Source organism: Drosophila virilis, chromosome 5 (assembly GCF_030788295.1).
Source record: "Drosophila virilis strain 15010-1051.87 chromosome 5, Dvir_AGI_RSII-ME, whole genome shotgun sequence".
In the NCBI taxonomy this organism is placed as follows: domain Eukaryota; kingdom Metazoa; phylum Arthropoda; class Insecta; order Diptera; family Drosophilidae; genus Drosophila; species Drosophila virilis.
This window is the reverse complement of record NC_091547.1, coordinates 20,639,752-20,665,547: the sequence shown is the minus strand read 5'-3', so window position 1 is coordinate 20,665,547 and position 25,796 is coordinate 20,639,752. Positions and strand designations below refer to the sequence as shown.

General features: G+C 43.5%; 12 protein-coding genes across 18 annotated transcripts; 4 read left to right on the top strand and 8 right to left on the bottom strand.

Moving 5' to 3' along the window:
• Positions 1–1,698: 1,698 nt before the first annotated feature.
• bug (thioredoxin domain-containing protein bug) lies at positions 1,699–2,863 on the top strand. Its single transcript, XM_002049223.4, has 2 exons — positions 1,699–1,814; positions 1,873–2,863. The coding sequence occupies exons 1-2, from the start codon at positions 1,775–1,777 to the stop codon at positions 2,751–2,753; spliced, it is 921 nt and encodes a 306-aa protein (XP_002049259.2). The 5' UTR covers positions 1,699–1,774; the 3' UTR covers positions 2,754–2,863.
• On the bottom strand, positions 2,797–8,983 carry Mlf (myeloid leukemia factor). Of its 7 annotated transcripts, none has more exons than XR_011416841.1 (6): positions 8,818–8,983; positions 7,340–7,569; positions 6,764–7,283; positions 5,318–5,593; positions 4,424–4,783; positions 3,581–3,715 (listed from the first exon to the last, which is right to left on the bottom strand). XR_011416841.1 is itself a non-coding variant. In XM_002049224.4 (5 exons), the coding sequence occupies exons 1-5, from the start codon at positions 8,871–8,873 to the stop codon at positions 3,565–3,567; spliced, it is 1,233 nt and encodes a 410-aa protein (XP_002049260.1). In that variant the 5' UTR covers positions 8,874–8,982; the 3' UTR covers positions 2,797–3,564. The 7 variants fall into 7 exon arrangements, 4 of the variants coding, with proteins under 4 accessions (XP_002049260.1, XP_015029491.1, XP_015029488.1 ...); XR_011416839.1 differs by lacking the exon at positions 8,818–8,983 and adding an exon at positions 7,630–7,787; XM_002049224.4 differs by lacking the exon at positions 4,424–4,783 and having other exon boundaries at positions 2,797–3,715; positions 8,818–8,982.
• Positions 8,984–9,141: 158 nt separating this feature from the next.
• LOC6625299 (trypsin beta) lies at positions 9,142–10,056 on the bottom strand. The gene has a single exon (XM_032437141.2). It carries the CDS (start codon positions 10,033–10,035, stop codon positions 9,253–9,255), a length of 783 nt encoding a protein of 260 aa, XP_032293032.1. The 5' UTR covers positions 10,036–10,056; the 3' UTR covers positions 9,142–9,252.
• A 1,318-nt stretch (positions 10,057–11,374) lies between these two features.
• On the top strand, positions 11,375–12,238 carry lambdaTry. Its single transcript, XM_002049226.4, has one exon. It carries the CDS (start codon positions 11,382–11,384, stop codon positions 12,177–12,179), a length of 798 nt encoding a protein of 265 aa, XP_002049262.1. The 5' UTR covers positions 11,375–11,381; the 3' UTR covers positions 12,180–12,238.
• A 452-nt stretch (positions 12,239–12,690) lies between these two features.
• kappaTry lies at positions 12,691–13,647 on the bottom strand. The gene has a single exon (XM_032437410.2). The coding sequence runs from the start codon at positions 13,634–13,636 to the stop codon at positions 12,794–12,796; it is 843 nt and encodes a 280-aa protein (XP_032293301.1). The 5' UTR covers positions 13,637–13,647; the 3' UTR covers positions 12,691–12,793.
• A 954-nt stretch (positions 13,648–14,601) lies between these two features.
• On the bottom strand, positions 14,602–15,495 carry zetaTry (zetaTrypsin). Its single transcript, XM_032437391.2, has one exon. The coding sequence runs from the start codon at positions 15,486–15,488 to the stop codon at positions 14,685–14,687; it is 804 nt and encodes a 267-aa protein (XP_032293282.1). The 5' UTR covers positions 15,489–15,495; the 3' UTR covers positions 14,602–14,684.
• A 96-nt stretch (positions 15,496–15,591) lies between these two features.
• On the bottom strand, positions 15,592–16,524 carry etaTry (etaTrypsin). Its single transcript, XM_032437390.2, has one exon. It carries the CDS (start codon positions 16,494–16,496, stop codon positions 15,687–15,689), a length of 810 nt encoding a protein of 269 aa, XP_032293281.1. The 5' UTR covers positions 16,497–16,524; the 3' UTR covers positions 15,592–15,686.
• Positions 16,525–17,474: 950 nt separating this feature from the next.
• On the bottom strand, positions 17,475–18,326 carry thetaTry (thetaTrypsin). Its single transcript, XM_002049230.3, has one exon. The coding sequence runs from the start codon at positions 18,309–18,311 to the stop codon at positions 17,526–17,528; it is 786 nt and encodes a 261-aa protein (XP_002049266.1). The 5' UTR covers positions 18,312–18,326; the 3' UTR covers positions 17,475–17,525.
• Positions 18,327–20,006: 1,680 nt separating this feature from the next.
• alphaTry (alphaTrypsin) lies at positions 20,007–20,861 on the bottom strand. Its single transcript, XM_002049231.4, has one exon. The coding sequence runs from the start codon at positions 20,834–20,836 to the stop codon at positions 20,066–20,068; it is 771 nt and encodes a 256-aa protein (XP_002049267.1). The 5' UTR covers positions 20,837–20,861; the 3' UTR covers positions 20,007–20,065.
• A 117-nt stretch (positions 20,862–20,978) lies between these two features.
• Positions 20,979–21,811, bottom strand: epsilonTry (epsilonTrypsin). The gene has a single exon (XM_002049232.4). The coding sequence runs from the start codon at positions 21,790–21,792 to the stop codon at positions 21,022–21,024; it is 771 nt and encodes a 256-aa protein (XP_002049268.3). The 5' UTR covers positions 21,793–21,811; the 3' UTR covers positions 20,979–21,021.
• A 266-nt stretch (positions 21,812–22,077) lies between these two features.
• On the top strand, positions 22,078–22,898 carry LOC6625432 (trypsin beta). Its single transcript, XM_002049233.3, has one exon. The coding sequence runs from the start codon at positions 22,093–22,095 to the stop codon at positions 22,861–22,863; it is 771 nt and encodes a 256-aa protein (XP_002049269.3). The 5' UTR covers positions 22,078–22,092; the 3' UTR covers positions 22,864–22,898.
• Positions 22,899–24,706: 1,808 nt separating this feature from the next.
• LOC6625433 (trypsin beta) lies at positions 24,707–25,527 on the top strand. The gene has a single exon (XM_015174228.1). It carries the CDS (start codon positions 24,722–24,724, stop codon positions 25,490–25,492), a length of 771 nt encoding a protein of 256 aa, XP_015029714.1. The 5' UTR covers positions 24,707–24,721; the 3' UTR covers positions 25,493–25,527.
• Positions 25,528–25,796: the final 269 nt, after the last annotated feature.

Sequence of the window (25,796 nt, the reverse complement as noted above, 5' to 3'; positions counted from 1 at the left end):
TTTTTCGATTTGTTGAAAGCAAACGCCAAAGCATAGAAAATAAATTGTCACAAAATGCTGGCCAACTTGAGCAGCGGCAGCCGGCAGCCGGCAGCAGCAACCGCAAAGGCTGGCAAAAGTTTGCCTCAAGACTCTTGCAGAGAGCACTCAACTCCTTGGTCTTATCTTTATCAGTTGAAGAAAAGCGCAGCCAGCTTTGTTGTTGGTGTTGTTGCCGTCGTCAGCGTCACATATCGAGTGCCTGGCCCTGCAAGAAGTTCGACGACTTGGTCTTCGACTTGGCGACTGGCCCCGGGCAACCCCTCGGAGCTCGCAACGATGCAGACACCAGAAATACTTCCGATTTGGCCGACAGCCCACGCTCAGACCGCCCACAGACTCTGCTCAAATTCAAGTTGTAAATAACTAGGCATCGAAGTGAATGGCAAAAATTTTCAATTGAATTCATTTGATTGCAAATGCCGTTGCCGCCGCTCCACGCAACTGCCCCCAAGATGATAATTATCAACGCATTTTCACTCAGAATAAAAGCATTTTGAAAAGAAATTAGTCCAGAGTTTCTGACTTGTGTATGCCCTTTAGTTGAAAACAGTTTATATATTTATCAATTAGGGTATACGAGATTCTACACATCAACATTTGTTATATTATAAATGCTGAAAACAGGAGCCTTGTCAATCGATATTTATCGATTTGGGAGAACAGTTGGGACAGTACAGCTTTATTCCCATTTTACTGTTGTTTAATCCGCATAGGGTATAAGAAACAGGAACACTACTGACGTTTTAAGATGGGCCCCATAAAATCTCATAAATGCGCATAAAGTGCCTTTTAACAGCACAGTTGGCTTGTCGGCGTCATCATCATCGTTCTGTAACTAGTTGTAAATATGCTCAACATGCACTCAATGAATGAAATGTGTGCACAATGTTGAAAATAGTTGTGACACCCCAAGCCAAGCGACCCCACCGCACGCCCCTCAAAAAGAAAGCCACAAAAGGTCGCACATTTCTGTTGCTGTTGTTGTTGTGCATACGCCTGGCATGGCCTGTGCGCAGGCAGCTTGTAGAAGAACAACTTCCGCTTATGTGGACACCACTTCAGCATGATAAATTGATGTTGCCGTTTTTAAAAACGAAAAAGAAAATATATGAACACCGGGTCTCCAGCAGCAGCAACAACAAGCTGCACGCCTGATGTGCACTTGACTATTTTATACCCGTATTTATAGAGTATATATAAAGTCTTCATAATATATACACACTAATATCTACACATGAATTTACCCTACCAAATAGTGTGTCTTATGCTTGATTCTGTCAAACGTTTTAGCAATACAAGCTTTTCAAATTTGCATACCCTATTTAAAATTTGGTTAGGGTATACATTGTTAACTCAAAGTGCTGAGTAGGAATAACTTTGCGTCTGTTGTATGCGTTTGGTGGAGATGGGCTGTGTGCGTGTTTATGACCCTGCATAATTACCACACTGCTGAGTCGAGGGACTGGCAATAACAACGCATCAACTTGCGGTCCCATAAATTTTGCGTTTCATTTATAAAGTTTACCAAAAGGATACTTTTAATTTGAGCGCGCACGTTTCGTAGCAATGAGCTTTACAGCGTAGTGCTCGGTATTCAATATGTTGTACAACTTAGGTATTTTCTGCTGGCACACCCTAAAATCTAGTAAGTGTTGCCTTTAAAGTTATTTAGTATTTAAAAGTATTTTGTCCCTACACGCATGCAGCCACACTGTTTCCAAGCAAAACAAAAATGCATCCAAATGTAAATTTATTAATATTAATATTTTTGGGTGAGTTTATAACGAAAGTGTATTATGCTCCAATCAAGTTTTCTATCTGCATAAGTAGGCTTGTTTGCAGCGCGAGCTCAGGCAGAGCTGTCTGGTCTGCTGGGTATTCTGCAATACTTTGGTCTCAATTTGCAATCGAACGGCACAGGATCCGCAGCGCTGGGCAAGGTAACTAGGGGCCAGTGCCCCTACAGCTTTGAGTCGTATGCATTGATGCAGGATCGACACATCTGTTTTCCGGATGATGAGCATATACTGCATCTGTCGGAGCTGCCGCAACAACGCAAGCCTCCGCTTATGATCAAATGCCTGCAGCCAGATCCAGCGCCGCAAGCTGGCGTCGTAACTGTGCCCAAGCTGCTTATCATGCAGAGCGCCAAGGACATTGTTAATCTTTTGAAGCCAATAGGTAATGCTACCAAGCGACACGAACCCGGCAGCTGCGTTTTAGTACACTTCTGCACACCCACCAGCTTGGAGTGCGCTCGCGTGGCGGCATATGTCAATCTCTTACCACATCTGTTTCCAACGCTGCCAGTGGCCTATATTGATGCCTACGAGTTTACACGTTTCAATGCTGAGTTTGGCATTGCATCGCTGCCCACGCTGATGATATTCCATCAGGGACGGCCGCTTATCAAGTACGATCCGCCTAGTAATGAAAATGTCAGCGTGCCCAGCTTCATAATGCGCCACACGAACCTCAAGTACGTGAATCCAAGGACCCTACGTCCCTATATTCTGGCATGGGCAAAAGACGGCCCGCTGGCCTCGGTACCAACAGTGACGACAGATTTCTATTTGATCTTGGCTTGGGCATTTATACTGATCTGCCTGGCCAACTACGTGCGGCAGACGCTATTTTGGAAGCAGCTTGTGGAAATGGTGCAGCGCAATTGGCGAGAGTCCGAAGAGACGCAAATGGAAATGATTGATTAGACCAACTTTAGGCATAGGAGAGGATGAATTAAGTAGTTACATATTGTTTACGCTTTAAATTTACTATGTGTGTATGTATTTTCGTTTAATTAAATTCACATAAACATTTAGTTATGCCTTAAGAATATTGGTTTTATAGTTTAGGAGGCGGCTTAATCCTTGCAGCTGCAAGATCTTAAGCTGGCACTCCTCTGTATAGAATTCAGCTTACGCTCTATAAATAACTAAAATCTTGAGAATATTTTAAACGATTCAACTTAAAATTAGAGCTTTTTTTTTTTAACTTTAATACAACTAAAAATTTTCATTAACATTTTAGATGTGGGTGTGGGGATTGTAAGTGTTTGTATATTGTTCGTGTGGGGTGTGAACAGTTGCCCGGCGTCCGAAAAACTATTGATTACAAAATGTTATCGCAGATTGGCGAGCCTGCGTGTCACGCTCTGTGCCAAATATATTTTAATACAAAACTAAGACACGCGTTGTCGCTAAAAATATGGAAATAGTCAATTTGATTTTTGGTTTGGCCTGGCCAAAAATCATTGGTACAAAGTGGGGAAAACGCGCACACTGCAGATACGCGAATCTAATAGAAGATAATAACATATAATTAGAAATTTGTATGTGTGTGTGTGTGTATGTGTGTGTGTGTGTGTGTCTGCATGACTGTAATCGTTTATCGATAACATGTACTATAGGTTTGCGCTTTGCAATTGGAGGCTAAACTAACGCTGTCTGTGTATGCTGTTAGGTGTGTGTGTGCTTGTGTGTGCTGTTAGGTATGCGTGTGTGTATCCTTGCCCACATCATATTATTGAGGTTTATTCCGCTTAGACGATTTGACACGGGGCTCGCTCCCATCCTCCAATCCACGGGTGGCGCTCGACTGTTGGTGGTGATGCTTTAGACGTTGCTGGCGACGGGCGGCAGCGGGATTTGCAGCATAGGGATGTGGATGTATGCTGTTTAAAGAGAAGAGCACATTAATAACATAACGTAACTGGCAGCGTAAAGAATGCGTAATAGGTTAAAAAAAAATATGAGAACGTAAGAGATTTATAGAGTAATTATAATCATTCCGTACACAGGCCAATTTGAACGTAAATCTTAAAATTGTGAGAGCGAGGCGAGGCGATAGTGTGTTATTCAGATGACAAAGAGAGGCATAAGCTGGATGAGTGGGCGGGCGGGCAGTTTCGGTCGCACCGTTACGTGATATGAAAGGTACGCAGTTAATGTTTGTTATTGCAGCAGTCTCCCCCACGAAAGACAACAAAACGTAGCAGCAGCAGCACCGCAGCAACAACAGCGTTAGAATTTTGATAAGCGTAGTAGTTGTGTCACGTAGTACGTAGAGAATATTCATGTGAGTAACGTTGACCAATTAAGCGTTGTGTGGCGTGGCGTAGCGTAACGTAACGATGATTTAATGCGTAAGAGGTAAACGAAAAACGTAATGGAATTTGTCAAAAGGCAACCAAACAATAAGTGTCCAACACGCGGCTCTTCAACTTGGAACTGAAGGAATACTATTTTTGTTATTTATGTGAAGGGCTTACGTAATACGCAAATAAGACAATTGTGACGCAACATGCTGATTACGTGTACGTCGCCTTATTTGTTTTACAATAACTATATAGAGAATGTATGTAGTAGTAGATTTTATGTACATAGCTGTTATTTGTTTTGGGTTTTGCAGGCGGCCTTACACGTAGCATGTGACACGTAACGACGTGTGTGACGTTGCAGATGTGTAACGTAGATGATGCGTGGCGTCGCAGCGATGATTTTTCATGGCAGAGCGCAGCAATAAAGAGTTGGAGCGTCGTCGCCAAACGCCGTGACTGGTTAGTAGGTAGTTGTGATTACGTAGTCGGACGTAGCGCGTCAATAATATCGCTGATCGTAGCTCAATTATTAAATTGTGTGTATATTATAGATTTATGTGTGTATTGGATTATAGTTTATGATATATTATGCATATATATTTCTACTTGCGATAGAAACGTGAATTATATAAACGCCAATCTCTGCATTAGAATCGCAATATATATTTTTATATGTTGGTAGAGAGGAGAGAGAAACAGAGCGAAAAGTTGTTAATAAAGATATACAATTTATCATATATTGCTTAGCGTAGGAAAAAGCTCAAAATGGTAAACAGCCAAATAGCGTAACGTAACAAAGGGTAAAGATTGATAAAGGAAATTCCACTTTTGGCTTAATAAATTTAGAATTTCATAGGTTTCTTGGGAAAAAGTTCAAAATTGGTTCAGGGCAAGCTAACGGAGACGGCGCTTTATTGTTCTATATGCGACGATTCTATAGTTTACGAAGTATGTAGTTAAAAGCTTAACTTTGCAAACAGGCAAATGACGTAAGGTTAACATAATGATAACATAAAGTTATCTATGCATTACAGTTAGGGTAGCTAACAGAGAATATGTCGTTGCCTTTTATTTGGAAACTAGGCAGATCTCTGGGGCCTAGTTGTGGAAATATATATCTTTCATTTGGTTGAATGTTGCTGTTGTTGAAGTCTTGTTTTGCTTATGCGAACAAACCTTGGCGTGCCGGCAATGCTGTGACTAGCGCTGGATACGGTGGCCAGCGGTGACGAGGAAGGCGTACGTAGCGGGCGACGGGGCGTGGCCAAATGCTGACCATTGCGCATATAGGCGCGACGCGATGCTGACATATTTCCGGTGCTCAAATAGTGGTTGTTGTTGTTGTTGTTTGTTACGTCGAGAGTTGGGGGCGAAGACGTTGCTGTTGTTGTTGTTGTAATGGCACGACGTGGCGAAGTTGTTGTTGCTGCTGCTGCTGCTGCAAGAGTGTCGCTGTTGTTGTTGTTGTTGGTGTCGCCGTATGGAATCGATGCGAAGAAAATTTAAAACAGATTACAACAATACTCATATGGCGAATGTCTTTCGGGCACTTAAGCTGTGTTACTATGGGTAGTAAACGGTTTGTAGTAGTAGTGGAAATAACGTTGCAATCCATTAACGTAACGCGTTGTGGGTCTTTACGTGTATGCATAATATGTATGTTAATGGTATATGAAGTGAACTAAAAAATTATATTTAACTAACTAAAAAAAGATTTGCATTTGAAAAATGATGAAAATTATTATATAATTACAAATTGCTTTGCCGCCTACCTCAAATTGTTCTCTTTTTAATTTATCTTTTAGTATTTGAACGTAGTAGGAATGTAAAAGCAGAAATTTTTGTTAATATATGCAATTGCATTGGGATTCTTTGACTCTGATAAATATATATATATGTATACATATTTATATATAATTAGTAAAATATACTGTATGTACTTTGCTTGAATTAGTAATTATTATATCTGCAAGTAAATACAAACGTTTTAATTTAGCGGGCATTGTGACAAAGGGTACAAAAAGGAAAACAGCCTTAATCTGAAAAGTGTGTTATGATCGTGTCATGGACATGCCTTGTGCAAACCGTCTGCAGTCAATAACAAATCAAAATATTGAAATTTGTTGAATCAAAAACGGATTTGCTAATATGTTGATGCTCCTTTAAATAACTGTAACTGGAGCTCTGTAAAGTAACATGTTGCACAGCTGTTAATAAGCTGACGGATGAAAATCATGATTATGAAAATTTTCAATATAAAATATAATTATAACTAAACTTAACAGAGTTTATAACAAATAGCATAGAAAAGCTCTATATTCAAGATTTTAGCGTGTTCCCTAACATTGTTTTAGATCCTACGTAAGAATTCCGTTTCGTATATCAGCGAAAATTGGATTGCGGCCATAATACCGCGCTGTTCTGAGCTATCACCTAGCATCGGCACAAGACATATCCATTTATTAATTTATGTGTTAAACATTGCGTGTTTAAGGCCAAAGCTCTTGAGTGTCAAGTGGAACGAAATGTTAAAAACAATCAAATCTAATGCAATTCACTAAATGCGACGCGTTAAACCTGCAATCGGCTGACAGGAGATATATCAAAACCACTTAAGCTCACCTGCTATGCGGTGCTGTTGGAGGCGCTGGCAAAGCGGGCAATTGACGGCCTGTGCGAGGCGGCTCTTGAATCACACAATCGTCATCATCGTCATCGAGCGGCTCAATGGTGACTGTTGAGCCCCCAGCAGTTGGGCGAGCGCCGCGTATGGCCTGCAGGCCGCCATGGCCACTTCCATGTGGCATGATGCCGCGTGTGGCGCGAGTGGTAAACTCACGATCGAATTGCTCGGCCTCCTCTTCATCCAAATTTATAAACTCCTGACGCTCTTCCAGCTGGCCAGAGCGTAAGTCCTGTTCCTTTTCGATAATGTGTGCGCGCTCGCCAATATGATGACCGATGGCCATCTTTTTAAGACCCGAGCGCGAATCTTGAACCGTCTTGCGTGTCTCACGCACACCGCCAGGTCCGGTTTTGGTGCTAGTGCTAGCCTGATAAATCTGCGGGCGTCCATCTGGACCCGAGGACATGGTCATCACGGTGCTTTGGCAAAACGATGCGCCATTATTAGCGCCAATATCTGTAGGTGCAAAGCGCAAGTTAAGAAATTCCATTTAAAATCTGATCAAGACGTACCGGCATTAATCAAACGATTGAAACCGGGCATGGCTGGAAATCCAAATAGACCGCCGCCCATGGGAGCCATAGACTGTTGGCCGCGCTCCATCAATGCGCCCTGCTGAAAGCCAGGATCAAATGGCGATGGTCCCAGCATATTGAATGGATCGGGCATAAAAGAGTTCATCAAGCGGTTCATCGAACGCATTTGCATATTCATGGCGTTCATGTGGTGGTTCATGTGATTACTGTGAATACACAAAGAAAACGCATTTAGTTTTTGTTCAACTTACAAGAGAATTACAAACTTTGTGTCCATTTCTTGAGTCTCAGTTTTTTTCTTGCGGCTTGAATTTCGTTTGCGTTTCATAACTCAAATAAAGTACGCCGAAATAAGGAATTACAAAATCGAATGATTTCTGATTTAACATTTCAAGAACTGAAAACTTTTTAAATGAAAACATAACTGGACGCACAGGGATGTCAAAACTGACTTGATATATAAAAGTTAGCCTGCTGTTTATGCGATTCACATTTACAATTCTCAGTTACGTTTATACGATGGCCTTTTTGGCGATAACAGAACTCTAAATAAAAGTTGCAGGTTAACTTATTTGGAACAGCTGTAAAAACTCTCGTTAAAATATCATAACTGTAATGGCTGCAGTTTAATTTTGGATATTTTATAACTCAATTTGCAATAAGCCACATGATAAGGTGGTGCGATCCTAACAAGTAATTAGTAAGTAATTAAAGTAATTAATTGCATGGTCAGACACACAGATATGGTTATATTGGCTTCATGGTTAAAACTCAAGAATATTTAACAGAATGGACTCGGAGATATTTAATTTAACATATTATTCAATCAGTGACAAGCTTACTTTGCAAAGATGATAGGTAAAAATAAATAAAAGCATATTAAATAATTGAAAAATGTATTTTAAGTTGCTATTTAAATAAGACACAAATGACATAATGAATGGAATTAAAATGAAATGACGTTATGTCTTCAATCTAGAACATGATATGACGTATAAGCCTATATGTTGTTGTTTTTGCTATCAAGCAAAACTAATCTTAATTATATTGACAGCCGCAAGCGTGCAATCGAAAATATCGATTAATTGCGGGCCCTCTTGCTTGTCTTTTCTTCCTGCTGCTGCGACTGCTTTAACGACGGCAAGCTGCGCACTAACACTCACTCAGTCACTCTCACGCACACACACACACGCACACAAAACGAAAAACTGTGTTGTGTGTATTGTGTAAAATTGACAAACACACCGCAACGCATGCACTGCCCAGCGGAGCACCTAATCAGCAATTGAATTTGAATTGAAAACCTCACAACCAGCAATTTCAGGATCAATGTCTGGCTCGTTTTGTACATTTGAGCACTATTCTTTTAGAATTTTCTTGTAAATTTTCCACGCCCCAAAAACAACAACTACTTAGTTGAATACCAACATCGACATGGTTATTTGCCAACTTACTTCATGAATCCAAGATCATCGTCGAAATCGCCCATTAACGCACCAAATAGCGACATAATTGTAATATACCTTGTTTACAATCCAGTAATATTAAAATTTTAATTCTTGTCTCTTTTTTTCTTTTTTGTTGTAACTTCACGAGTTTTCTCGAAGGCAATGTGACCGCGTGGCAGCAATCGTAAAATATCTAAACTATGTGACTGTGTGAAAAATGAAAATACCGTAAAAATACTGCAAGTACAGTGCTGCCAATTTAACTCAAATAAAAATAACTGTGTACATTTGAATTAGCTTGGAGATTCAAAATACTTTTGTAATGCTCAATTTATATGTAAGTATATTTTGGTATATTTATATTTATTATAATGTTAATTTAATTTGTTCGCTTATTTTGTTCGTTTTTCAGCTCGCATACACGACACAACGCCCGACTCCTTATAGATAAGGGGCAGACTGTTCTTCAATCCAAGCGGTGTGGTGCCTGACACTTGTATACACGCCGGGAAAGCCTTCCCGAGCACAACCCACGCCCCAGGATACAATGCCCACTAATATGCCATCCACAGTCAATGGACCACCGGAATCACCCTGACAGGCATCTTTGCCGCCCTCGTCAACGCCCGCGCACAACATTTCATCGGTGATAGTGTAATCCTTGGTCAGATACTGGGCGCCACAGGTGTTGGTGTCCATAATTTCAACTTCAACCGCACGCAACATGGCTGGCAGTGCTTCATCCTCCTCGGTGCGCTTGCCCCAGCCGCTGACAATGGCGTGAGTGCCCGGCGCGGGCGAGTCAACAGCCAAAGCAATCGGCTGCACTAGACTGGAGTAAGCCAGCGGTTCGGTGGTTATAATCATGCCCACATCATTCACATGTGTCTTCTTATTGTAGCCACTGTGATAGATCAGCTTGGTGACCTTCACGCCCTGCTCATCCAGATCGGCTATGGAATTCTTTCCGGCCACAATGCGTATGTAGGAGGCGAAGCGCCCCTTAATGCAATGGGCAGCGGTCAATACCACACGTGGTGCATAGATGCTGCCACCGCAAATGTGCAACAGCATGTACGTTTCCAGACGCACCGACACCTGATACGGATAGTTCACAATATCCGTCTCGATGCCGCCCACAATGTGGGTGCTAATGGAGGCGCCACTGTTCAAGGCCGTTAGCGAAAGCAGGCCCAAAACTATTAATCCAAAACACGACGACATTACGCAAATTCAAAGACTCTAATGTTGATTCATGGATGGCCCATGGCTTTATATATGGGCTGTGCTGTGCTTATCGCTGCTTACCCGAAATCGCACGAAATCCACGAATACCCACGGATTTCAATTAGAGAATTCTACGATATTATAAAGTTTATTTGACCAAATGTTTTATATCCATTATAAACATGGCGGTCGGTGGTCTTCTAAAGAGAAATTCTGACCCATAATTAAACCATAGCCCCATAAGCTCTACGATAAGTCTTTTACGATATAGCACAAAAAAAAAGGAACACAAAAAAGAAAACACAAATCAAACAAACAAGTTCACATAATTGATATTATTTCGCATAAGTAGTACTATACCCCTCAAAAAATTATCACTAAATTACGTTGAGTCATATTCATTTTATTTGCAATGAACTTTGCTTCTGCACTGAGATGTCTGCGATTCATGCTATCTTATTCCAAAAACCCTTAACTCGTCCATAGATTAAAATCGTCGTCGCCCGGTTGTCCAGCGTCGAGATTTATAATCGGGCCCGAGTACCCAAGCACCAAAAAAAAAAAAATGCTTCCATGATAAGCGCTTATAGCTAAGATTTTTATGTTTCCCATATAATTTTTATGTTTCGATATAAACAAATATTGGACTGCTACTATATCGTGTTTTTATATGATAGCCAGTTCTCAATAAGTTTATTTAAAGATTACGCTGACATGTACTTACTCATAAATATGATTGATGAATCAGACCAATAAGTGGCCGTTGGTGCTTACCCACTAGATCGTATAAGTACACGCTTAGTGCTTAAGTGACAACTTCTTGAAATGAATTCAATTATCGCGTCCAGAACACTGCTAAAAAGTTTGGAGTACATAATGCATTGTTTTAAATATTATTTACTGTAATATTTAATAGTAGAGATTTGTTTTTTTTTTATCCATTCCATGTTTTTTTTTTAAACCTCATTTACTTAAATTGAAGTTTCCATTGTACATTAGTGTATATTCATCTTTCGAATTATCCTTAACATTAATAGGTTTTTAAATATGATAGCTGTTATTTCCTCACTTCGATTATTTGTTATCGACGTTAATCGTTAAGCGTGACCGTTAGGTTTCATAGCGTCCAGCCTTTGAAATTTGGCAAAATTTGGTGATCGCATCACAACCACAGACCATCGAAAAGGGCAAGATAGGCACCACACTAACCTTCATGACATTCCAGATAGATTTATGACACTTCTCTTATTGCTTTGATATTGGCTGATTAAGGAATTAATCTAATGATAAGCCTTCTATAAAAGCACACAGCACTCAAAATTTCGCTTTAGTTCTTAGAAGTTATGTTTCGTATCTTGATCGGCTTGTGCCTCTTCGGATTATCACTGGCTGGCACCCTTTTTCAGAGCGGTGTGCCCATGCCCGATGGTCGCATTGTGGGTGGTCAGGATGCGGACATACGTAGCTATCCGCATCAAATATCCATGAGGTACAGGGGAAATCATAGATGCGGAGGCTCAATAATTGCCAGCAACATCATTGTATCCGCTGCTCATTGCGTGAATACGCTGTCAGGTGTGGCTGATCTGACGATCATAGCTGGTACCACCCAAACAATCTGGCCAGAAGGCCAGGAGTTGGCGGTACGCGAAATTATCATACACGAGAAGTACAAGTCCCTGTATCAGGACTATGACGCCGCCGTTCTAGTGTTGGATGGCGATTTCGAGTTCAATGAATCTGTGCATCCCATCGAACTGGCCAAGGAGCGTCCGGAGCATGGCACGCCCGTCATTGTAACCGGCTGGGGCACGACCAGTGAAGGCGGTGTTATATCCAACATACTGCAGCAAGTGGAAGTCAATTTGGTTGAGAACGCTCAATGTAAGAGCTCGTATTCCATTATGCTAACCGGTCGCATGCTGTGCGCCGGCGTCGATGGCGGCGGCAAGGATGCCTGTCAGGGCGACTCGGGCGGTCCGCTAATCTACAACAATGAGCTGTTGGGCATTGTTTCGTGGGGCACAGGCTGTGCGCGTGCCAAATATCCTGGCGTTTATGCTGCCGTGCCCGAATTGCGCGAATGGATACTGGCTACTCGTAATTCCAAGGCCAATGTGGGTAGTATTGATTTTCTATAAATGGTCAACTCTGGCATAATCTAAGAACTTGTAAATATAATAAACTGACTGTGATCTAATCTTTGATTGTGGGCCTTACCAGTATTAACTGATAACAGGTATTAAAGACGAATGAATAATACATGCTGTGATCCACACACTTAAAAAGCCGTTGCGATGTTTTGAATGTTTAACAACTATCGCCAAAAACTGCTTGTTCGATCAAACGCTAAATGTTTCTTCGTCAAGCATGTCTATAGCAGTCAGCTTTCGAGAGTGCACAAGCAACGGCCGTTAACATTACCCTACGAGAGTGCAAATCAATATTTTTCACTGTCTTTGTTTTGATTAAGATTTAAGTGGAATTTGATTTTTATTCCAGCTGTCCGCGAGTGGACGCTTGATGTAGATAAGATAACCAAAGATGCCTCTTCTCAAAGCGCTCAGCTTATTTGGACAGTATTCCCAATTAAGAGAAATGTTCACCTTCTCTCCGGTCGCTCCTCGGCGTAACCAAATTGTATGCACTAGGTAGTAAATAGTTTGTTTTATTATTAAATGGGCGGTAAATTGGTAAAGGAAAGCTACATAATTAGCGTGTTTAACCACTTTTGATAGCGGCTATCAGACTATATTTATAGCGCTCCGGCGGCCTCCAGAGTTTCATCGATCCACGTTTTAAGGCTGGGAGCGTACGTATAAACTGTGGGATAGCCAGGGCGGCCACAGCCACGACCCCAGGAGACAAGACCCACCAGCTGTTCGTCTATGATCAATGGACCGCCCGTGTCTCCTTGACAGGCATCGCGACCACCTTGGGCCACATCACCAGCGCAGATCATGCGCTCGGTAACCTCACCAGCACCATAGATACTATTACACTGTTCCGAGCTAACGATGGGCACATGCACCTGCTCCAGATAATAACTGGAGGGACCCCATTCCTCGCGATAGCCCCAGCCAACCACAGTGGCATTCCGTCCAGTGGCAGGGCGTTCCGGACGCAATCCAATTTTGCGTATGCCATAGTAGTTGAGATCAAAGGGTGTATCCAGCACGAGCACGCCAATGTCATAGTCTGCAGTGATGGTGCTGAAATTTGGATGGTAACTCCAGCTGGTGACGGGATAGACCAATCCGTCACTGCCATTGCGGGTATTGGCGCCAGCAAGCACCAGCAGCTTGGTGCCCTCGGCCAGATCATCCAGACACTGAGCGGCGGTCAGAACCGCTCGTTCCGAGTAGATGACACCCGCACATTCGTGCAGGTAAGCGGATTCGTTGTTGCGCCGAAAGCGCAGCGAAACGCAATACGGATGGCGGGCTATGTCCACCTTGGAGCCATTGATGATGCGCGCCTCGGGACGCACCTCAGAGGCCCAAGCAACAGCTGCCAGCGCGAAGAGCAGCATCAGGCTGAACCGTAAAATATCCATGTTTCTCCTCCTATTTGGCATCTGCTCGAGCGATCGGCACATATCGAACTAATTATATTTTATAGGCGTATAGTTTTAGCCGTTTGCATTTTTCCAATGGTATTCGGCCAGATTAGCCTAATAGCCGCTGTTAGAGATAGGCCCGTGTACAGGGTCCGACCTGATAACGAAGCTCCAATGGCAACTGCAAGTGAATGGAACTGCCAATATCTGATATGCTACGTCTTAACACTGTTTACGCTCATCGTTACGTTTATTTTAGTTTAAGCTTTTAAACGATTTTGGATTAGTTTGTGCTACGTACGTAGAGGTTCACGAAACTTTACTAAATTAACGCGAAGTTGAAAAAGTTCGCATATGTCACACATTTCATATTGTATACAAAATATTTTGTATATGGAAAAGACTCGTCTTTCAAGAATGCAGATTTCACGTTATCTCTTATTAATCCGAATTATTTTATTTAATTTTTTTTAGATACGCTTTATATCTAGCTAGTTTATTCCTTTTCTTTATTCCGTTTTTTGTAAGTATTGTTCAAAATTCCCTAACTATCCCGAAATATGTTGTCTTATTAACAAACCTTTTTTAATTAGATTCAATTCTACCTAATCTAGCTTATTTAGAATTCTTCAAGATTTCGTTATGTTTCATCATATTTTTTTCTTTCATTTCATTCACTGAGATACTCAGATTAAATTTACGCTATTCCGGCTAGTTTTAATCGATTTTCAAAAAATATATCGATCTAACCGTGCTTCGCGGGCATTGCTCAATTTGTATTGCATACTTTTGGCAATCGATTTAAGCAATGCCAAAAGAAATAGTTAACATGCCTAGTGAGTTATTCAATTGGGGTTTTTCAAGGTTTGGTAATCTTATAAGCAGCACCCGTAATCTAGATAAGGGCAATCAAAGCCTTACACCAAAAACGAACCCTATTGTATTAATATTGCCCTAATCTTAGCTGATTAAATGGAAAATGATAAGTCATCAAACACGACCAATTGGGCGACAATTACAAGTTTATTCAGGCATGTGACACAATTGGATGCTCGAATTCTTAAGGTTTTCTAATGCTAGAACGGGTTCAAGGCAACTTGGACGCGATCCAATCGAGATAATAAAAGACCTTGGCATAGACGCCCGGATGTGTGGGCAAGGCGCAAGAGTTGCCCCAGGAGACAATGCCATGCAGCTTGTTGCCAATGATCAGCGGACCACCAGAATCACCCTGGCAGGCATCCTTGCCACCAACGCCGCGCACACCCGCGCACAGCATGCCTGCCGTTATGCGATTGCCACCATAATCCTCATCGCACAGCTCATTGCTGACAATGGGCACATCGACGGCGCGCAATTGATCGGATGCCGTGCCGCCGGCACTGGTGGTGCCCCAGCCAGTGATAGTGCTTATGGCACCTGGTGTCGCGTCCGTGCTGGCCAGCTCAATCGCCTGGATTGTAAAGTTGTTCAACGGCAGCGGCGAACTCAAGCGCAGCAGCGCAATATCATTATCATAGGTGGACGGGTTGTACTTTTCGTGCATGATGATCTCGGAGACGGAGACAATGATGCCGTCGCTGTCATTGCGGCGACTGGTGCCAGCGACCACCTTATACTGACTTGGGACCGTGGCAATGATGCAGTGCGCCGCCGTTGCAATGATGTCCTCGGCAATTATGGAGCCGCCGCAGATATGTGAAAAGGGATTCTTTGGTGCGGTAATTGCCTTGCGACGCAGCGAAATCTGATGCGGATAGAGGGCAATGTGCGTCTCATAGCCGCCCACAATGCGTCCATTGGGCGAACTCAAATCGAGTTCCTGCAGCGGATGTGCCCAGGCACAGACCCAAAGGCCAAGGCAAAGGCCAAGCAGCAGCGCGTGTACCATGTTGAACAACAGCTGAAAGACTGACCAGACCAGACCCAAAGTGCCCGATTACGAGCAATAGGGTAAGACCACTTATCAACGCCGGTCATCGAAGATTAGATCATTTAACTGGCTGCCATATAAACTTTACTGGATACATATAACATAGGCGATAAAGTTAAATACTACTTTTACGGCCAACGTGCAATCATTTGTTAATCAGGCATATGCCGCGCGTTGCTCGGCAATCCATTCCTGGAAATACGGCACGGCGGCATAAACGCCCGGATACTGGGCACGTGCACAGCCCTCGCCAAAGGACACAATGCCGACAACCTTGTTGTCCACGACCAGCGGTCCGCCATTGTCACCCTGACAGGCATCCTTGCCGCCGCCAGACGCTGCGGCGCAGAGCATTCCCTCGGTAATGGGGCGCCAATTGTAGGCGGTCTGACACACCTCTCTGTCCACCAGTGGCACCTGCACCTGCCGTAGCTGTGTGGAGCCGAAACCATCCTCTGTGGTCATGCCCCAGCCTGAGACGGTGGCCAATGTGCCCACGGGCGGCAGCTCTGGGCCCACCTCAATGGTCGCAATTTTGCGTTGGCTGTCCAGGGGAAAGGGCGGTGTGACAAAGATCAGCGCAATATCATTATCCGTTATGGAGGCATTGTACAGCTCATGTGGCACTAGCCTCTCCACGCGGGAGACGACACCACCATCCATGCCAGCACGCAGCTCAGTTCCGGCCACCACCAGGAAATTCTCCTCCTGTCGATTGTACACACAATGTGCGGCGGTCAGGACCGTGCGCTCGTCCAGCAGAGCGCCACCACAGGAGTGGGCATAGGCGCTCCGAGCGCTGTTTCGTCGGCGCACTGATACCTGATACGGCAGATAATAGGCAGAGATGACCTCGCCTCCAACGATGCGTCCGTCCGGCGCCAGTTGCGAGCTGTCGCGGCAGCTGCAGCTGCCGGCCAGCAGCAGCCCCACGACGACGACGACTGCGAGCAAAGCGTTTTCCATTTCAATGTTTCACCAAAGACTAACTGGACACTAGGTCCGACTCGGACAGCGGTAGGTATCAGCAGCGGTATTTAGCCCGACAATAAACCGATTTATTAATTGCCCGATAAGGCGCACGATAATGCGCAGTGAAAGTTCGTGGAATCGGGTTAAGCATTAATGTAATATTATTCATGGCCAAGATTAGTTGTTACCAAAAAAAAAACAAAGAATATAATAAAAATATTTGTTATCATATTGCTTCAGTCGCGTACAACCGACTGCGCAATACTCGTTCACACTCCCATAACATCTAAAGACCCGCGGAGCTTATTAATAGATATGGGGCATAGGCAAAATATGAATCGCTCTTAAGTAGAGCTCATCAGATATAGAACTGCAGCAGATACTGTTGCTACTCCCGACTTAAATATAAAACTGTAAAATATATGGATTTCCCCAATTCGTTCTAAAATTCTTTTTGAATAGATCCCGAAAAAAGTCTTTCTAAGTTTTTGTTATTTAAGCTTGAACAATTTATTGATCCTCGCTATTTAAGATGGTGGGGTGGGCGTGGCCCTAAAAATATTGGGTTCCGTTTTCAAGAAGGTCCTCAGTGGCAAGATTTTTAAAATTTCCGTGAAAGCTTAGAGTGCTAAAATTCAAATACATCTGAGAACGAAGAACGACTACCAAAGGATCAAATAATGGACAAAGCTATATATCCTTGGTTTTGACAATAAAACTTCTTCAAATGACCAAACATGAATCTAAATGGATTATCAGTAAAATAAAATGGGTAAAAAAAGTATATAAAGTATAAACTTTGGCAGATAACCTACCCGAAGAGCATATTTTCCACTCTGATTTGGGTTTCATAAAGCTTGCAACTGGAGCTTTAAAAGCTCGTTCCTATAAACATACCGCATTGAGCTTTATACTTAATATAATAAGATACTCTCAAAAAAGGTTCGGTTCTTCAATCCAATCGATCTATAATTATTTTGTTATCAATTTCCTTATTTTATTCAAAGTGATTTGTGATTTGATTTACAAAGTTTTGGCGTTTTCCTCGATCCAACTGCGCAAAGCTGCCACATCGGCGTAGACACCAGGCAGCAGCTTGCCGGCGCAGCCGTAGCCCCAGGACACAATGCCCACCAGCTGATTGTTGGCCACCAGGGGTCCGCCGGAATCACCCTGGCAGGCATCCTTGTCCTTCTCATAGCCACAGACCATGGTGTCCAAAACAATCTCCCCGTATTTGTACTCATCGGAGGCGCACGTCTTCCAATCCACGATGTAGACAACGACAGCCTGAAGGGTCTTCGGCAGGGACATGCACCAGAAGTAGCACTTGGTGCCCCAGCCCGTGACCACTGCCGGTTTGCCTGTTGGCGGTGTTACCTCAGCCAATGGTATATATCGTATAGACTCCGATTCGGCCACACTCTCCGCCAGCTTGAGCAGACCCACATCGTTAGCCAGTGTCTGGCTGTTGTACTGATCGTTGTACACCAAACTTTCGACGGTGACGAGCAAACCACCTTCGTTGTAGCGGGTTGAGCCCAAACGCACTCGTATGCTGGACACCTTGATGCCCTGCAGGCAGTGAGCAGCAGTAACCACCAAATTGTGGCTAATCAAGCTGCCACCACAGAAGTGAGAGCCACTTTTCTTCTGCAGCGAAACCTGATAGGGATGCGCCTCAATGGTCGTGTCCTCGCCACCCACAATGCGGCCCTCACGCTCAAAGGGATTGGGTGCTGGACTGATAGTGCCGGCCACTGTGGTGCCAACCACCAGGCAGAGCAACAACGCTTCAAGACCCTGCATGTTGTCCAGAAACTAATAACGGCTAGCCCCAAAGGCCTTTATTTATATTAGTTAGTTTCCGAGTCTTTTACTGTGTGATTGATGGACTTTAGCTAAAATTCTTACAGCAAGTGCTTAATATTTGACATTATCAGAAATTTCTGCATTTTATACCCTGTATTGATTAGGGTATAAGAAAGTTCTTGTGACATCCTGCAAAACTGGTCATCAACCGATTGCAGCACATTTTCATGAAAATATCTTCGGTTAATATGTTCTATGGATCTGTGTACAATATTTTGAGCAATTGAGAACCTTGTACAGGGTATACTCACAGTCAGGCAACCACTATTGGTTAGTCTAATACCTTAACTCCCGTTATAAGCATGCATAATATAGCCTTCTGCATTCACTTTAAAGAGCCCAACCCGAATCAATGGGCTTGCAAAACGAACCCAGTTCTGACCATGGTTATCTTCTGCCTTGTTCGACTTGTTATCTGTCAAAGACACCATTCGAAATGTGAATTCGTAACTTTGGCGGTTTTGTTTTTGTCTTGAGTAAATCTGCGCAGTGACTACTCATAAGACCCAATAAGCGTTTTATGCCTTTATTGTCATATGTGGCACTATCTGTTATAGTCTATTGAGCACTAATATGGTAAAATATCGGGGTTTTCGCTGTTCTTAAGAAACACACCCGTCTGTCTGACTCTTGCCATGAATTTTTTGTTAGTAATCAAGTGTGTAATACCAATGTATTTTGACATAGATATTTTCGATATAATTTGCTTGAATTGCGCTAATTTTGGTTATTTAACCTATTCTTCAAAATTTGCTTTCTTTTGTGTAGAATTTTGTAGTATCATAAATTATATGCGCAGAACGTGGTATTATCTAGCGCTTCATCGTTGATATGCGCAATTTTTTCAAGAATTTTAATTAAAAACAAACTTATCAACCGCAATAAATTTTATTATAAATAAATTCAGAAGGTACAAAGAAAACAAACTGAGGGAACCCTCCACTTTACTTTTTGTTTTTAAAGTAAAATTTATTAATGATTTTATTTTCGGTAAAAAATAATTGGAATTATGAGGTCAAGGCTGTTCAAACTCATGTTGAAGTATGGAGAAAGAGTGGATCGTATTATTCTATTATTCCATTCTCATGAAGAGCCTACTAATTTTCTTTGGCAAGATGTAACAAGGAGCCGTACTAAAACTTAAGTCTGTCGAATAACGACAGCTGTTCTACCCAAAGCCCATCTATCATATCAGACACTAGAGCTGTGGTCAACTAATCTTGATGTGGCAAAGTTAACGGCCCACGTCCAACGCAGGATGCAGCACATGCTCGGTATCAGCTGTCGCACAGCTATCATTTAAAATAGTTAGTGATTTCAACTAGTCATCTAGTCGCAAACTTTGTTATTTCTGGCGTGTGTCCCACTCCATGCCGATTAGATAAAAGCGCACGTAATGGTGGACATCAGCTCATCGTATCTGGGTGGCTGAAGCGTTTTCGCAAGCTTCCACTTGAGACAGCTAAGAGTCATAACTAGATAATAACTAGACAAACTGATGGCCCTTTAGCAAGCTCTCCAGATAAAAAATCATTCATAACCGTTTGTAATTTAGCTGATATTCCCTGACGATAAGCGACGCACGTCATTGTCCCGACAATTGACCCGGAAGCAAAATTTAATGGGGAGGGATTTTTTTCATTTGCTAAGATTTTTATTGAAGATATTATAAAATCGTTTGACCGATCTATTTAGATCGAGTTGGCAGCGCTGACCACCCAGGAGCGGAGCACAGACACATCGGCGTAGACACCAGGATAGTTGCTGTAAGCACAGCCATAGCCCCAGGAGACGACACCAACAAGCACACCACCGGACACCAGTGGGCCACCAGAGTCACCCTGGCAGGAATCCTTGCCGCTGGCGGCGGCGCAGATCATGGTGCTTCTGATTTGACTGCCATAACCATAGCTGGAGGAGGCGCACTTGGACTGGCTGACAATGTTCAAGTTCACATACTGCAACTGACTGGGAATTGAGCTGGAGCCTGAGGACAGAGTACCCCAGCCAGAGACAGCAGCGGAAGCACCATTGGCAGGATTATAAGTAGCCAGACCAATAGCCTTGATGGTCGAGCTGAAGGAGAGTGAAGAGCTCAGGCGGATGACAGCAATATCGTTGACCATGGTGTTGGCATTGTATCCTTCGTGGTTTCTGAAGGCGGCAACCTGAACCAGACTGCCGCCAGAGTTCCAGTAAGAGGAACCAGCGCGCACCTTCAAGCTGGAGGCGGACACGGATTGCAGGCAATGAGCAGCCGTCACAATGATCTTCGCAGAGTAGACCGAACCACCGCAGGAGTGGCCGCCATTACGTTGCAGCGAGATTTGCCAGGGGAAGCTGCTGATGGTGGTGGCGGTGCCGCCAACGATGCGTCCATCCAGCTGGGGCAGCAGACCCTCGGGAACTGCAGCACCGAAGGCGCAGGCAACGACTGACAACAAAATCACAAACTTGAACATATCAAACGTAATTGGGAAATGCTTGGGTTACAATGCTTCGCCCGGTGTTTTTATAATGCCCTAGGCGAGCCGTTATCAGTGGTCGACTCAAGAGCTTAGCGGATTACACACATTGGGAAATGACAAATGAAAGACGTTCAACTTGAATGTACGCAGTTTATTGAGGAATTGTCAAGGGTTTGAGCTTAGAGCTCGTCGGCGGTCTTCTCGATCCAGCTACGGAAGTGGGCGACATCAGCATAGACACCGGGGTATTTGACATCAGCGCAGCCATAGCCCCAAGACACAACGCCGACAAGACGACCGCCAGAGACCAATGGGCCGCCGGAGTCACCCTGGCAGGCATCCTTGTGCTCGGCATAGGCACAGATCATTGTGTCCTTGATCTTGCTACCATAGCTGAACTCCTTGGAGGCGCACTCCTCACGATCAACGATCCTCAGGTTCACAGCCAGCAGATGATCGGGAATGGTAGAGCTACCGGACTCGGTGGTGCCCCAGCCAGAGACAACAGCCTCAGCGCCATTGCGAGGGTTAGATTCAGCAAGACCAATAGCACGAACGTTTGAGCGGAAGCTGACCGAAGAAGACATGCGAATAACGGCAACATCGTTGATCATGGTTTTGGAGTTGTAGCCCTCATGATTTCTGAAAGAACGCACCGAGTGCACGCTGCCACCGGAACGCCAGTAGGTGGTACCTACACGCACCTTCAGCTCTTCAGCAGTGATCGACTGCAGGCAGTGGGCGGCGGTGACCACAATATCACCAGAGTAGATGGAACCACCGCAGAAATGAGCTCCATTGCGCTGCAGCGACACCTGATAGGGATGATCATCGATGCTGGTCTCGTAGCCACCAACAATGCGGCCATCCAACTGGGGCAGGAGGCCCTCCGGCACGGTGCCGGCCAAGGCACAAGCGGCCAGGGAAAGAAGTACCACGAATTTCAACATATTGCTGCGTTATAATCCAACTACCTGCAGACACCGCCGTTTTATAGTAAAACTCCCACGGAATTGTAGGTACTTGTAATATTCCAGTCCAACTTAGATATCTCAAAGAGATGGTGTGATCAGTCAAATCTTGACGTTCACCACTTAACAGTTTAATGGGATTTTTTTTGCTCAATTTTTTTCCTATTCGCGTAAAATTAATCAAATAGTTAAGATAAGTTACGCTTTTGGGAGATAGCAAACACCTCGGATTGCTATAAAAGCGCGAGTATATTATCATAACTACATTGTACGAGCAATATGTTCAAGTTCGTGATTTTGTTGTCGGTTGTTGCCTGCGCCTTCGGTGCTGCGATCCCTGAGGGTCTCCTGCCCCAGTTGGATGGTCGCATTGTTGGCGGCACTGCCACCACCATCGGCAGCTTCCCCTGGCAGATCTCCCTGCAGCGTAATGGCGGCCACTCCTGCGGTGGTTCCATCTACAACTCCAAGATCATTGTGACCGCTGCTCACTGCCTGCAGTCCGTGTCCGCCTCCAGCCTGCAGATTCGCGCCGGCTCCAGCTACTGGAACTCCGGTGGCGTTGTCGTCAAGGTTGCCGCCTTCAGGAACCACGAGGGATACAATGCCAACACCATGGTCAACGACATTGCCATCATCAAGCTGTCCTCTGCCCTGTCCTTCACCTCCAACATCAAGTCTATCGGTCTGGCCAGCTCTGCTCCCCGTAACGGCGCTTCTGCCTCCGTCTCTGGCTGGGGTACTCAGTCTTCCGGCTCCAGCTCCATCCCCACCCAGCTGCAGTACGTCAACGTGAACATTGTCAGCCAATCCGTGTGCGCCTCTTCCGCCTACAGCTATGGTAGCCAGATCAAGAACACCATGATCTGCGCCGCCGCCAGCGGCAAGGATGCCTGCCAGGGTGACTCTGGTGGCCCACTGGTGTCCGGTGGTGTGCTCGTTGGTGTCGTCTCCTGGGGCTATGGCTGTGCTTACAGCAACTACCCAGGTGTCTACGCCGATGTTGCTGTGCTCCGCAACTGGGTGATCAACAACTCCAACTCAATCTAAGAACATTGCAAAATAAAATCATGAGTTTAAAACTATTCTCTTTCTTTGCTTATTTGTAATGGTTTCTTTGTTTCTCGTGGATACAACTGACTGAGATTCAGTTAGGTTGTTCTTATATGATAAAAAGTGTGAAGCATACAAATATTGCATCACCTTAATTGTTTCAAACTTCTTGTTTCCGAGTCGCTCCTTAAAATTAAAGAAATGTGCATATATATTAATGTTTGAAGCCTTAATGAAATAAGCCGCAGAAGCCGTAGAAATTTAAGATAATACCTTGCCCGTGGAAATCGAAATCTACCCATCTTTATTTTCACTTCTATTTTAAAAATATTTTTCAATGCGTTAAATAAAGAATAGACGGTTTCCCCTCATGTTAGTATTGCAGTGAGAATATAAAAGTTGAAGAATAAACTTTCATTTATTAAACCTTTGACACACATCGTCCAACTAATCTTTGATCCCCATTTCCACCAAGGAGGGATGGATTTTCCCAAAACAATCCCCAAATGAATTTGAGCAAAGATCTTTGAAATTGAATTTATTGCCAATCGGATGGTAAACAAAAATTGTAGCTTCCTAGCTTGGGCTGTGCGTTGAACACCAATCAGTCAGTCGATAAGTCGGTCAGCCAGTCAAATAGTCAGTCAGGACAAAGAGTTTTATACATAGAGATCAAATGAATTGTTCTTTTGAAAAATGTTAAGCATGCTTAAACCAAACCCAGGGCTCATGAAATTGGAAAGCCATGGCGTTGCCTCGGCCCGTGAATCGCAAAGCCAAGCATTTATACACATTTTTAACGGATTACAAATTTATTCTGCTTATACAGCTCATGCGAGGCATAAAAACCTTTTCTAGGCTCCAAAAAGTATGCTTCATAAATTGCGTAACATTTCTTTGTAGCTTATAAACAGAACCAAACATGGGCTAGCATAATAATTGTTAAAATAGAAAAAAAAAATTAGTTAAATTTATATTGTGTTGGTTAATTTTTATTTAACAAATTGTGTTTGCTTAAACTTTTAGCTAGATTAAAAGGGAACACACAGATAAAGTTCATTGGAATATCTAATGATAAAATATTTTTTATTTTAAGATTTTTAATTAGTGGGGCATTTTGTATTTGCAAATGGTAAAGTATTTCAAAGAAAAAGCGTTTTCAAGATAAGCAAAGCTTGTGCTTTGCTTATTGTTTTATTGTTTAATTGTTAAACGTAATACCCTTTTTTTTCAGGCAGAAAAATATGTATTGTTTTTCTTAGCCACCCAACAGTGCCTTTATAGTTCCTCTGAAAGCTTAATCAATATTATTCTTAAACTGTTCAAAAAGAGAATGCCATGAGCGACAGCTTTATTATATATGCATATATATATATACATATATAAAACTATGGATACGTTATACAAGTTATATTTGATATGATCGAGCACCATTCGTGGCTGTAACATAGAATATTAAAGAGGCTCGTTATAAAGTCTATTTGAATTTAAAAATTGCGAACATATATAGTAGATAGTCAGGTTGTTGGTTGTTGTGATATTTGGTTCAAACCAAAATAATTCTTAGCACATTTTTAGAATAAGCACTTGCACTATAAATTCCTATCACAGTCGCCAAAATCTTTTCATGCCATTCTCGAGTGGTTCTTATGTGTTTAGCCGGATGTTATTGTGAAGCACTCAAGAATCTAACGTTCATTGTTCTGATATTCTTATATACTTACTCAGGCCACGCGTGATACTTTGGATTAGAACTGATTGATAATATAGTACATACTAACGTTAGTATGGAGTGGTGTCCCGCCCGGCCTATATAAGCGCGAGCATATTATCATAACCACATTGTACGAGCAATATGTTCAAGTTCGTGATTTTGTTGTCGGTTGTTGCCTGCGCCTTCGGTGCTGCGATCCCTGAGGGTCTCCTGCCCCAGTTGGATGGTCGCATTGTTGGCGGCACTGCCACCACCATCGGCAGCTTCCCCTGGCAGATCTCCCTGCAGCGTAATGGCGGCCACTCCTGCGGTGGTTCCATCTACAACTCCAAGATCATTGTGACCGCTGCTCACTGCCTGCAGTCCGTGTCCGCCTCCAGCCTGCAGATTCGCGCCGGCTCCAGCTACTGGAACTCCGGTGGCGTTGTCGTCAAGGTTGCCGCCTTCAGGAACCACGAGGGATACAATGCCAACACCATGGTCAACGACATTGCCATCATCAAGCTGTCCTCTGCCCTGTCCTTCACCTCCAACATCAAGTCTATCGGTCTGGCCAGCTCTGCTCCCCGTAACGGCGCTTCTGCCTCCGTCTCTGGCTGGGGTACTCAGTCTTCCGGCTCCAGCTCCATCCCCACCCAGCTGCAGTACGTCAACGTGAACATTGTCAGCCAATCCGTGTGCGCCTCGTCCGCCTACAGCTATGGTAGCCAGATCAAGAACACCATGATCTGCGCCGCCGCCAGCGGCAAGGATGCCTGCCAGGGTGACTCTGGTGGCCCACTGGTGTCCGGTGGTGTGCTCGTTGGTGTCGTCTCCTGGGGCTATGGCTGTGCTTACAGCAACTACCCAGGTGTCTACGCCGATGTTGCTGTCCTCCGCAACTGGGTGATCAACAACTCCAACTCAATCTAAGAACATATTGAAATAAAAACTGATTTTAATAGCTACTTATGTATTTTCCTAATGGGGAAGAAGCATTTCAACTGCAAAGCTGATGAACTATCAACTACGCTACACATCATCAAGTTTTTTAAAACTTAAGCAAAATCTTTAGAAACTGTCTATATCGTTCCGACTGCTGAATCCAGTAAAGAAAATACAATCTCCTTTGAAGATTCAAACTTTGTCCCCTCCAAGAGTTGCACATTTGGTGAAATAATTATGACAAAATTCAATTTCTTTCGAGCGTTGAACCTTCTATGGAATATTTTCTTTT